At 61.6% G+C, this 12,128-nt stretch overlaps 1 protein-coding gene across 1 annotated transcript; it reads left to right on the top strand.

The window, feature by feature from the left end:
- On the top strand, nucleotides 1-10,859 carry SYNPO (synaptopodin; the record flags this gene model as incomplete). Its single annotated transcript, XM_079542362.1, has 3 exons — nucleotides 1-235; nucleotides 6,281-8,625; nucleotides 10,137-10,859. 3 exons carry the CDS (start codon nucleotides 1-3, stop codon nucleotides 10,857-10,859), a joined length of 3,303 nt encoding a protein of 1,100 aa, XP_079398488.1.
- Nucleotides 10,860-12,128: the final 1,269 nt, after the last annotated feature.

Here is a 12,128-nt window from a genome sequence, read left to right as displayed (position 1 = left end):
ATGCTGAAGGCACCGCTGCGACAGGAGAGCGACAGCGGGGACGTCCCGGACCCTGAGCTCCCCACAGGCAGCACGAACACCGAGCCTGCAGCTTCCTCAGATTTCTGTGCCCCCAGTCCTGCCCCACAGCTGCCCCCAACAGCAGCCAGCCTCATGGACGACCCCAGCCAGGAGTGGAGGTTGGTGAAGATCAAGCGCGTCCTCATCGCTCCCTCCAGTGAGCCCAGGAAAGCAAGTAAGGACCTCTTTTCCTCCTGTAAAGCAGCTCAGCGTCATGGGGCTGCAGCATCCCCAGCAAACAGTGTGGTTGGGATTCCTCCCATCCAGGGCATTGGGTGCTGTGCTCTGGGGCTTTTTTATTTCTGGATGACCTCAGTGCCCTCAAAAATCAGAGGAATCTGTGCCATTCCTGAGGAGGGGTGGGGAGGAGCAGGGGGGTTCCCACAGTCTCCAAGAGCTGAGCAGGGCATAGGGGTGCCCCAGGGTTGGAGGCAGATCCTGGGGAGCTCTGTGGGATTTGGGCATCTCTCCTCACCCAGAACATGGCACAGCTGTGCTGCATATGGGAGATGAGTCCGCATGGATGCTCCTGCTATGTGGCTTCAGGCCATCTCTATTTCAGGCCCCCATTTAGATATTAAGCACTTTATTTCAGGCTGGTCGCTCCCTGCGATGCTCCCTGACGCTGCTTTGCTCCAGAGCCCTGTTTCACAGCCTGCCTTCCATGGGGACCCGAGCGTAGGCACCCAGATGGGGTTACAGCAGCCCCAGGGGGAGATGCTGACTCCCACTCCTCCCTGCAGCCATGGGACCCATCTTTAAATCCTACTTCCACTGCTCTATTTCCCCCCCACCAGCTGTTATCTCAGCTGCAATGGCAGGTGTGCCACATCCCCGCTGGGAACGAGCCCTCAGGTGATGTTGTAGAGTAGTTTTCCCAAAGCAGCCCCTTTGCCCTGGGGACTCCAAACGGGCTTTCCCAAACCCATCTATCTTGGGGCACCGCTCGCCCTCACTCCAGCAGCCCCTGGGAAGGAATAACAGTTTGGAGGCGGGAACCTCAGCCAAGCTCTTGGCTCAGTGTGGCCGTGCAGCGTCGCGTTTCATGGCTGCAGAAGGACTCAGAGCGTTTCCCATTTCTCTCTCTGTTTTGGATGGTGGATCTGCAGTGGGAAAGGTCAGGCCCAGCTCTGTCCGGGCTCAGCATTTTCCTATCCTGAGCAGCGATCCAGCAGTTCTGCTGCCAGCCTGGAATTTAAAGTAACTCAACAGGTTTGCTGGAAAGCGTTTGTCTGCCCCGTTTTCTCCTCCCCTTGAGTGAGATCACTGCCATCCGCTGCCTGCGTGACGGTCAGACTTTCCAGAGCCACTGGGCAGGATGACACTGAGGGTCCCAAGCCCTGGCAACAGCCCTACAATAACGCTGTGGGTCAGTGGTGCCAGGCTGGTTCTGGAGCTGGGGTAAAAGCCAAGCATTAGGGCTACCCTTGCAGTGAGGTATTTGCAAGAGCATCCCCTAGAGGTGTTGGGGATCTGCTCCTTTTCTCCTTATCTGTCGATTTCTGAAGTCGGTGCATTCATCCCTGCCTCGATGCCTGCAGGAATGGCACAGGGAGCGCATCGCTGCTGAACCCACCCTGCAGGGTCAGCAGCCCCATCCAGCCCCATCTCCTGGCTGTAATCCGGCCCAGCGGCCCCAACGGGTTGGCACCTCTCAGGGAGCCCCGGGTAGAGGCACCAGCAGTGAGATGCAGGAGGCAGGACTGGTTTCTCTGTCTGGAGTGCAAATAAACAGAAGGTTTCGCTCCCTGGGGGATGCTGAGCTAGCACCGGGCTCCCTCAAAAACCAGAAAAACACAGAAAAGCAAAGAGCAGCAGGAAGAAAGGAAATTAGAAAGGCAAAAAATAAGGCCAGGAGCTCATCCGGGGGTGCAGACAGAGGGGGAGCGCAGCAGCGTTCAGGGCTCTGCGTGCTGCAGATGGGTCCCAGCGCTGTCACCATTGTGCTGGGGGGCTCAGGATCAGTGTGACCCCACTGTGCTCCTGGCGGGAAGGCAGGAAGGTAAGGAGGTGCTCGGGGCTGGGTTAGGGGGTGCTGACAGATGGGTAAAGGGATGCTCGGGCTGCTCTCTCGGTTGCTCAGGGCAGATCCAGCCGGGCTGCGACGAGCAGGGCAGAGCCGTCGGAGCCGCCCTCACTACCGGGATGGTGGCCCCGTCCCGCCGCATCCCGCGCGGTGCGGTGCGATCCGCTGTACCGGGGCGGTACGGGCACCAGCAGCGGCACCCCCAGCGGCCCCGGCCCGCCCGGCCCCCGCCCGCCGCCCCCCCGGGCCCGCTCCGAGGGCGGAGCCGCTGCAACTTTCCTGCCCGCCGCCTCCTCCCCTGGTGCAGTCGAGCGGCGGCGGCACCGGCACCGGCACCGCGGGTAGGAGCGGGGCTCGGGAGGCCCGGGGGAGACGGAGTCGGGAAGCGGGAGGAGAGCGGGGGGCGGCGGGGAGGTCGGCTGGAGGCTGGGCCAGGGAGCGGGGTCATGAGGGTGAAGGGATCGGGGGGGTGTTTGAGAGGGATGCGAGGAGCTGGGGCTGCGGGGAGCCGGGGGTGCCCGGCGCTGCGTGGTGCCGGGGGTGTTCCCTGCTGCGGAGCCGACTGGGGTGCGCTGCGCTGCAGTTGTCTCTATAGAAATGAGTCCCACGCGTGCCCGTGCCTGTGTCCGTGGGTTGGGGCGGATCGCATCTCTCAGCTCTGCATCTCTCCTTTCATGCACTCTCCTCTCCACGGGCAAAGGACACACCAGGGCCACCGCTTTGCACCGGTCCCCTTCTTGCTCTGCCTTGGGCACAAGCGGTACCCAATGATGTTCCCAGTGGTCCCATCCCCAACCCCTTCTCCTCTTTGCCTCCACTGGGAGATGGCAGCCCTATGACTTGCTGCCCCACGCTTGTGGGGTGATTTTAGGTAGAAGTGGAGCAAGTTCGGGTGCTGAGGGCCAGGCACAGCCAAGGCACGGCTGGGAGCCAGGAGCAGCACAGGGCAGCGGGGAGAAACCAGCTCCAAATCCAGCAAAGCCCTCATGGACGGAGCGCAGGGAGAACTTGCAAGCGAATCGAATTTTCTCGCTGTGCCAGATTTTGTTGCTGGCAGAGGAGAGGCCCCGTGCTCTGATCCTGCCTGGCAGCACAGAGCTGCTCCACTGCTCAGCTTGGGGATTCTGGGGTCTGCAGGGCCAGCACTGATGGAAACTTCATGGAGCTTTTATACCAGGAGTGCTGGAAGCTGGGAATGAGGCAGAAAATTGTTGTGTTTTAATCTCTGCATGTCAATTGTTCCTAGCCAGCCAGACTGCCTGCCTGCGCTACCCTTCTTGTTTTCCTGGCAGCAGATTATTTGGGATAACTGAGAGCTGGAGGGAAGAGCAGACTGAAATGTGTGCGTTTGTGTGCTCTGCAAAAAGCCCCGCACAGCTGTAGTTCAGGCAGAGGGCCAGCTGGCTTCCCTGCCCCAAACCTGCTCCGTGTCCAAAGCCCTCAGCGTTTGGGTGCAAACAGCGGGTTCCCCATCCCCAGCACTGCCTGGGAGCAGCTGGGGGTCTGTGCAGAGGTGGTGGAGTTGAGGTTTGTCATCTTTCTCTTGGCCTTGGATGCCCCTCAGCTCTATAGGGCTGGTGCTGGGCATGGGGTGACATCCTCTGTGATGCACCTGAGCATCCTGTGTGAGCCGGGAGTGGGGCTGGGATGCAATTCCCCCATCTCTACCAGGACATCTCATTGTCACACCCAGACCTGCACAGGGACAGCCCCCACCTCACTGTCTTCTGTCATTGCTGTGTAATCCCACGGATGTGTTTCACCCTTCATCCCTGTGCGAAGAGACCCAGTGTTGGCATGGAGAGCTGAGCTGGAAGGAGGGCTTTTCCCATCTGGCCAGGAAGGGAGGGCTACGAAAATGCCTTTCATCACACTCATCACCCTCACTCTGGAGGAGAGAGCAGAGGGAAGGCTGACAGATTGGGAAGAGGCTGTTAAACATCGAGCTTTGGGGCTGTTGCTGGAAATACAGCAAGTGCCTATGTAGGTCAGTAGGTGTACATAGGTACAGGTCTGTATCTATACGTACAGAGCTACAGGCTGCTCTGGCCAAGGTAAAGTGCACTGCACTGATACGATGCTCAAGGTGCCCATGTGGCTGGTTGCACACACAGGATCCCAGTGATGCTGCAGCTCCTTCTGCAGGATCACAGCGCCCAGGGACGTCCTTGCCGTGGGGTCAGAGTGGTGGTGGGGCTGATTCATTGCTCTTGGAAGAGGCTGGGACACTCAGGGGCAGGAGACGTTTCCTTCCCAAACGGCAGCCCGATGGCGAGCGGCGTGGGAAGGAAGGAAGAGCCACTCAGCCCTTGGAGCTGAGCTTTGGCCGGGGCTCCATCAGTGGCCAGAAGCCGGTTCTGTGCAGGACCACTCTGTGAGGTCCCAGTGCTGGTGTGGGGCTCAGCCAGCAGTTAGCCAAAGCCAGGACTTCCCTGGCCAAAGGCCGAGTCATCCCTCCAGCTCTGCGGACACCCCCACAGCCCCCCGGTGGCTGTTAAAAGGCAGTAGCAAGAAGGAGAGGCTCCAGAACAGCTCTGCTGAGATCTTTGCTTCATAGGCGGCCCCGGCCTCCAAGGATGCTTGGGTCGGAGCGTGAAATGAGCAGACATCTGGAGCCTGCGGCTTGTTTCCCAACAGCTCCTCAGCCCCGTTTCCCCACTTCTCTACGGTGAGGGCGAGTGGAGGAGCGGGAGCCGCGGGGCTGGCGGCCCTCCAGGCAGCCCGGCCACAGGAAGCCACTTCCCCGCTCTGTGCCGCCGCCAAAGCAAATAGAAATGTCGCATTCAACAATGCCGGCTGCGGACGGGGAGAGCTGGAACGCCCGCTGCGGATGGGCTCGTCGCTTCCAGGAGGGTTTGCAATGGTATTTCTGCCTTTTTCTCCTCTTGGCACAACTAAATCCCACTGCTAGGCCGCCCTAAAGCTTGGCGCGTCCATCCTTCTCCTCTCCGGTTGGTTCCTCCAGGCCGGCCGAGAGATGAGCGGGTCGAATGGCTGCAAACATCCTACAGATGTGACTACAAGGGATGGGCGGATGGATGGAGGGTGATGGGGAGGGGATGCCCAGCTCGCAGCAGCTTTCTCACCCCACCACGAGCTCTCTGCAAGGATTTGGCTTAGTCATTCATCCTTTCCTTCACTGGTAGGCTGAACCATCGCTTAAAATATCCTGGAAGGCTCCCAAGCAGCACAGAAGGCAAGAAAATGAAAAACACATGAAGGGAAGGGGAATGGACGCTGCCTGCGCCCAGAGGAGCTGGGATCGGCCACCCACCTCTGTCCGGGTGTGGATGGGGCCCTCGTGGCAGCGTTCCTGGGCACGATGCGTGGACCCCGTCGTGAGGAAGGGCGCTGGGGGCTGTTTGGTGGCACTGCCCTTCCCAGTGGCCATGGGCGTTTCAGGGCACGCTCATAGGAAATGGCTCACCCCGAGAAAATGCGTTCCCGGCAGCTCCACATCCTCTCGGTGTTTGGGAAGGGCTTTGGCCCTGACCTTTTGGCCAGAGCTGGAGGAGCCCGGCGGCTCTCGGAAGACTTTCAGCGCAGTTAACAGACGCGCGGCCGGCCGCTTTTAGCACTTTTATAGGCTCCGAAGGAATGGGGCTGGCGCGTTGCTGCGGGCTGCGTGTCGGGTCGGGATCCTGCCCAGCTCCTGTCGGCTGCTGCCATCTCGTGTTGCTGCACACGTACTTGCCGGGTTCACACGCACCGGTCCTATGGCAAAGCGATGAGGCCGGGTTCGCTCTCCTGCATTTGTGGGGCTGTGCATCATCACGTGGGGAGAGGGCTGGGGGGACGCTTTCCCTGCCCCTGTGTGTGTTTGAGCCACGGGCTGAAATCCTGTGAGCTGCAACCTGAAACCTCCTGAAGCCTTTTGAGAAATTCCTTTCCAATACGGTCACTGGGATCAGCGCGCAGAGCCCAGGGAGATAAACTGTCCTGCGGAGTGAGACGCAGGGACGCTCCCCTCTGCCCTGCTGGGTGGGAGGAATGGTCCCATCTGCCTCACGGTGGCTGTCTTCTGGGCTTCAGAGGTTACTCCCAGCAGGAACGTGTCTATGCAGCACTAGGCAGCGCACCCAGCTGCAACAAGGCTGGGCTGGAGGGGAGGCATCCCTGGGTTCGGGGTGCTGGGGGCACTCCAAGGAGGGGCTGAGCCCTGCTAACCCCCTGCTCCTCTCTCTCCTCACCCAGGTCTCTCCCGCAGCTCCAGCCTCTCTGAGAAAGAGCTGAAAGAGGCAAAAGCGCGGAGCCGCAGGATCGTGGCACAGCTCACCACGGCACCCAGCCCCAGCTCCAAGGGCGTGCTGCTCTTCCACCGCCGCAGGCAGCGCATCGACGGGCTCACTGGGACTGGCACAGGGCATGGCACGGGGCTGCCGCTGAGCCTGGGGACACAGCGAGGGGACATGGAGACGGGCGAGGGGCACGGCAGCCAGGGGACGCTGGGAGAGAAGGAGGACGTGGCATCTCACCGGGAGTCCCCTACTGAGGCTCAGCAAGTCCCATTGAGTATCTACCTGAAGGAGAACATGGCACTGGCTGCTGCCAATGGTGTGCACAAGGAGAAGGTGGAGAGTGAAGTGGGAGGGGTCCAGGGGACACAGGACAGCTTGGGGACAAGAGTAGTCACTCCTGCCCCACCAGAGAGCGTGTGCATTCCTAAGCAGAAGAATGGTGAGCTGCCCAGTCCGCCTGTAGTGACAGCCAGTGCACCCATGGGGACGGCCAGCATGGCCATGGGGACAGCCGGCACACCTCTGGGGACAGACAGTGTATCCATGGGGACAGTCACCATGCCTGTGGTGACAGCCAACATGACCGTGAGGAGAGCCAGCACGCCCATAGGGATGGCTAGTACACCTGTGGTGACAGCTAGTGCACCCATGGTGACAGCCAGCGTACCTACTGGTGTGGCAGTGGCCAACACAGCCGTGGTGACAGCCAGTACACCCATGGTGTCAGCCAACATAACCACAGGGACACCCAGCGTCCCCATGGTGACCGCCAGTACTCCCACTGGGACAGCCAGCATGCCCATAGGGACAGCCAGCACCCATATAGTGACAGCCAGCGTGCCAATGGGGACAGCCAGCACACCCATGGTGGCAGCCAACATACCGATGAGGATGGCCGAGGCAGCCACGGGAATGGCCGATGCACCCATGGGGACAGCAAGTCCACCCATAGTGACATCCAGTGCACCGGTGGTGACACCCAACATACCCACAGTGACGGCCAGCACACCCCCAGGGACGGCTCCCCCAGCCACACGGGCACAGAGCGGGGCTCAGGGCAGGCAGTACTACGAGGTCCAACTCACCCTGGCCAAACCCAAACCGGTGAAGAACCGCACGGCGCGGCCGTTTGGCACCCAGACCCCCCCTGGGCTGAGCCAGCCTCCGGAGCGAGACCCTGGTGCTGAGCCCCCACCACCCACCTATGCAGAGACGCTGGGCAGCCCACCCCCGCTCAGCAGGGTCCGCTCGCCCCCCACCTACTCGACCCTGTACCCCCCTGGGGAGCAGAAGGCGCTGCCAGGCCCCGGTTATGGGCTGGCGGCAGTGGTCCCCTTGCCCAAAACGGGCATCCTGGAGGAGTCGGCGGCACGTAGGGGCCACAAGAAGTCCATGTTCACCTTTGTTGAGAAGCCCAAGTTGGGCCCCAACCCCGACCTGCTGGATTTGGTGCAGAGCGCAGACATCAGGAAGAAGCAGAAGGAGCATGGGGATCCCGGTGCTGAGGATGAGCCCTTTGCTTTGGGGGCTGAAGCTGCCAACTTTGTCCCCACCAGCGCATCCAGGCCTGCGCAGGCCCTCCCGGTGCCCAATGATGCCCCAGCATGGTCCTCCTGCCTCAAGTCCCCCATGGTGAAGCCGAAGCCGAAGCCGCAGCCCAGCCACAACCTGAGCGAGGCCAGAGGGAAGGGGGCTGAGCTCTTTGCCCGCCGGCAGTCCCGCATGGAGAAGTTCATCATCGAGGCTCCCTCCCGGCCCGAGCTGCCGCGCTCCCCATCGCCCACCATGTCGCTGCCTCCCTCCTGGAAGTACGATGCCAACGCTTGCCTGTCACCCATGGTCTCCAGACACCCCCCCAGGAGTCCCTCCCAGCCCTCCAAAACCCCCCCTGCCTCTCTCTACGGCAACAACCCGATGGAGAACGAAGTGGAGCTCTCCAAGCACCAGCCCTACCAGCTCCAGCCTTCGCTCTTCATCCTCTCCCCATCCAAAGCTCCAGCGAGGTCCATGCCACCACCCAGACCCTCACCTCCCAGCTCTTACTCCTACCCACAGCACACCTCCTGCCCCACCTCCCCGCTGCCTCCGTCCCCCATTTGGCAACCTCCCACCACACACGGGGCCGCTTCCAGCCTTTTCCCCAGCAGCACCGGGGCTGTGCCCATGCCTCACGGTGCCGGAGGCGGTGGTGCAGAGCTGCTGCTGGCATCGCCGTGCCACGGGCGCTCCCCTCGAGCCAAGGGTGGCTTCCAGGCGCCTCGACCCTCCTACTCCACCAGGAACGCAGGGATCGAGCCACAGGTGTGGAAGCCTTCTTTTTACTACAAGTAGAGAGCGAACGCGGGCAGATGTTGGGCTCCCCTCCAGCTGGCCAAACCCTCGAGCATTGCACAGGGGGGGTGGTGCAGAAAGCCAAACCGACCTGTGAAAGGGGGACGAAAAATTGAAAGACAAAATGAAGTAGCGCAGTGGCTCCCAGAGCCCAACCCTAGGGCAGTGCTATGGGGTGAGGACGCGATGCTGAGCCCCAGTGGGGCAATGGGAGCTGTGTGTCTGTGCCGAATGGGGCCGAGCCTGCAAAGCAAAATGCATGGACAGGAGCACGGCTGACCCGCAGCACCTCCGTGGCTTTCTCTCTTCTCTTGCCTGGAAACTTTATGGAGCACTCTGGCTCTGCCTCGATCCTTTTCTCACCTTCTGCACTTCCAGATCTCCGAACCAAAGCGTGGCCAAGGGGACATTCTGCCCTCCCACCACACTGTGCCTGCTCCTGTCTCTTCTGCTGCACCTTTGGGATCTGTCTCTATTTGCTCCCACACCACAGAGAGAAGCCTCTTCCCCACCATGCAGGTGGCACTGGGGTTACGCTGTGGTCCCTGTACATCCCAGTGCTCCCTCGTCTCCCTCCAGTCCAGAGGGGTGATTTGTTGCTTAGACTGATGCTGCTGTGCTGTGCCAGGCTCTCAGCTGCTCTGCCTGATCCAGCCTGGCAGCAGCCAGCTGACAAATGCTGCTGCAGCTGGGCAGCTCAGTGCTGGAGTGGGCTGCTAGCAGGGCTGGCACAGCCAGGAGCTGAGGGACTGCATGGACAGGGCTCAGTGCTGGAGCTTTGGAGGCATCTGCAGGGCCTGACAGCTCAAGCTCTGACCATGGGATGCACCAGCAGACGTGCCCCTTGCCCAGATGCTGGCTTCCTCACATCCTATGGGCACGTGCCAAACCCATCCTGCACAGCAGGAGGATGAGGTTGGGGCAGGGAGGTGCCTGGTGGAGGCAGGGAGTACCACGGGTTCTTGCTGCTCTCTGCATTAACAAGTTGCCTTTCAACTGTGCTTTTATTTCTCCTGCATTTTTCCCCCTTCCTCTTTCTCAATACACTCACGTGCACTATCAAACCTGTCTTTTCTCTTTCCTGCTGGCTCAGGAGGAGCTGCGGGGCGGCAAAGCTTGGCACCGGGGGCTCTGGTGAATCAGCACATAGTGAGACCCTGGATCATGCATGGAAACAGATGATCTTTAAGGTCCCTTCCAACCCAAGCCATTCTGTGATTCTGTATTTGGGTAAGAGTGATGGACTGTGGCTTGGCCTCCCTCCGTGGCTCAATAATAGCCCCATCTACATGGGCAGTGGCAGCAGCGCAGGGCAGAGGTGTCCCCGCGTGCCCACACCAATGGAACTTTGCTTCTGTCTCCAAAAAAAGCCCCTTGGGAGGGAACATTAGAGTTGCTCCCCTCTCACCCTTATTCCCCGTCACCGCTGCTAGGTCTCCAAGCAGTGTCGGGGGACTCTAACGCACTCTCTGTCCCCGCAGGAAAGGCGGCCGTCCCTCCCCGCCTCGCCCACCTGGACCCCGCGGCTGGCGCGGCACCAGGGCAGCCAGGACGGCTGGGCCAGCCCCGTCTCGGTGCCCGAGCTGGAGCAGGGGCCGCCCCGGTCCCCGCCCTGGAGCGAGCGCTCTCTGTCCCCGCAGCGGCAGGACGCCGAGCCCCGCGCCAGCCGCCAGATGCAAGCGCGGCTCGCCAGGAACATCATCAACGCGGCCCGCAGGAAGAGCTCCTCTCCCAAACCCCTGGGGCCGGAAGGCTCCCGTCCCTTCACCCCCCCGGCCGTGGTTCCCCCCGGTTTGCCGCAGGGGTGCAAAGCCGCTGCCCCGCAGCGGGCCCGCAGCGTACTGGCTGCGCCGGGCAGCCCCTCGCCGTCGCACAAATCGCCCCTCACAGAGGGGCCCTGTGCCTCCCCCGGGGTGTCCCGAGCCACCTGGGCAGAGGGCCGCCGGCTTCTGCTGCCACCCAGCCCGGCCGGGCCGTCCCCCACCCCAAAGAGCCCTTTGCCATCGCCGGTGGTGGGCGCACGCTCCCCGGCCAAGCGCTACAGCTCCCGGTCCCCGACGGACTCGGACGTCTCCATCGACTCCGAAGATTCGGGAACCAAGAGCCCGGGCATCCACAGCTTCAACCTGTGTCCGCGGGGCTGGAGCGGGAGCCTGAGGCTGAAAGCGGGGGGGCTACCGTCGGGGGCCCCCTGCACTTCCTAGAGCAGCCCCAGCTACGCACACCGCTTGGGGACGGGGCAGCCCCCGCGGTGCTACCCGTGGGATGGGTGACAACGCCCTCGGTGCTGGTCCCCAGGCAGGGAGAGGCTCTGGGCTGGGGGTGCACGGGGTGGCCTCGTCCCTATCAACGTATCTCCGGGGTCAGACACCTCCTGCCTGCCCACAGCCCCGTGGCTCAGAGCTATTTTTACCACCCTAACCTTTCGGGGCAGGACTGCGTGCTCAGCACTGGGCACAGGGCAGCTGGCAGTGGAACCATCCCTGTGCACAGTGCTGGGGGGGCACAGCCCGGCACCCCACAGCTCAGCTTTCTGGGGGTGGCACAGCACAGTTGGGGCACCCTGCCCAGCCCTGCTTGGCAGCCCGGCTGCTTTCAATTGAAACCAGATTTTGGGGGAGGAGAAGTGAATATTTTATCCTCCCCACCTCCAAATCTTCCTCGCTTTTATGTTTTTTTTTTTCTTTTTTTACTTTTGATCCCCTCCTGAAGGAATGTCCCCTAAATTCTTCCTTAGTGATAACGAAGATATCCAGAGTTATTTATTGCCATGCCAAGGGGACGATGGACATGTTGCCTCCCACTGCCCGGGCAGAGGGGGCCAGCGCCAACCCCCATCATTGTCCCCATCCCTGTCCCTATGGAGGGACATGGTAGGGACAGAGGGTAGTGCAACGGGGGGAGATGAAGGCATGCAGAAGGCAGAAGTGCAGGTTGCAGAAGGCTGGGAGGAGGTGTGGATGCAAGTGTGAGGGTTTAGGGACAGGTCAGTGTCTACATGGGAGCTTCCCTGCAAGAGGCTGAGCTCCCTGGAGCACAGCAGCAATGGTAAGTGATGGGGAGAGGGGGCAACGGAATGGGCACAGTTATGGGGCAGAGCCTGGGGAGTGAGGCAGGGAGAGCTAAGGCGGCAACTTCAGGGAACCGGGAGGGTGCAGCCCTGGCACCAGCGAGAGCAGCAAAGGAAAAGGGGGGGTGGTACCAGGGCACAGTGCCTCTTAGGGGAGCCCCTGTCCCCCTATCCCTTCCCCTGGGACACACTGTGGTAGCAAGCATCTTTGTCCCCTGGGTTCTGCAGCCACCGCGCCACGCCTGCGCCACGCACATGTATTGCCAGCTCAGAAATAAACTGCCGCTATCCCACCCGCCTGCCTGCCTGCTTCCGACCGTCCCCAGGTGCCTGAGTGCACGCAGTCACCTCCTGCTCACAGCCACCACCCTTGCCTGGGGTCTGTCCCCAAGGCTCAGCCCCG

Source organism: Tetrao urogallus, assembly GCF_951394365.1.
Source record: "Tetrao urogallus genome assembly, chromosome: 14".
NCBI lineage: Eukaryota > Metazoa > Chordata > Aves > Galliformes > Phasianidae > Tetrao > Tetrao urogallus.
The sequence above is the reverse complement of the archived record's forward strand: the minus strand, read 5'-3'. Positions and strand labels throughout refer to the sequence as shown.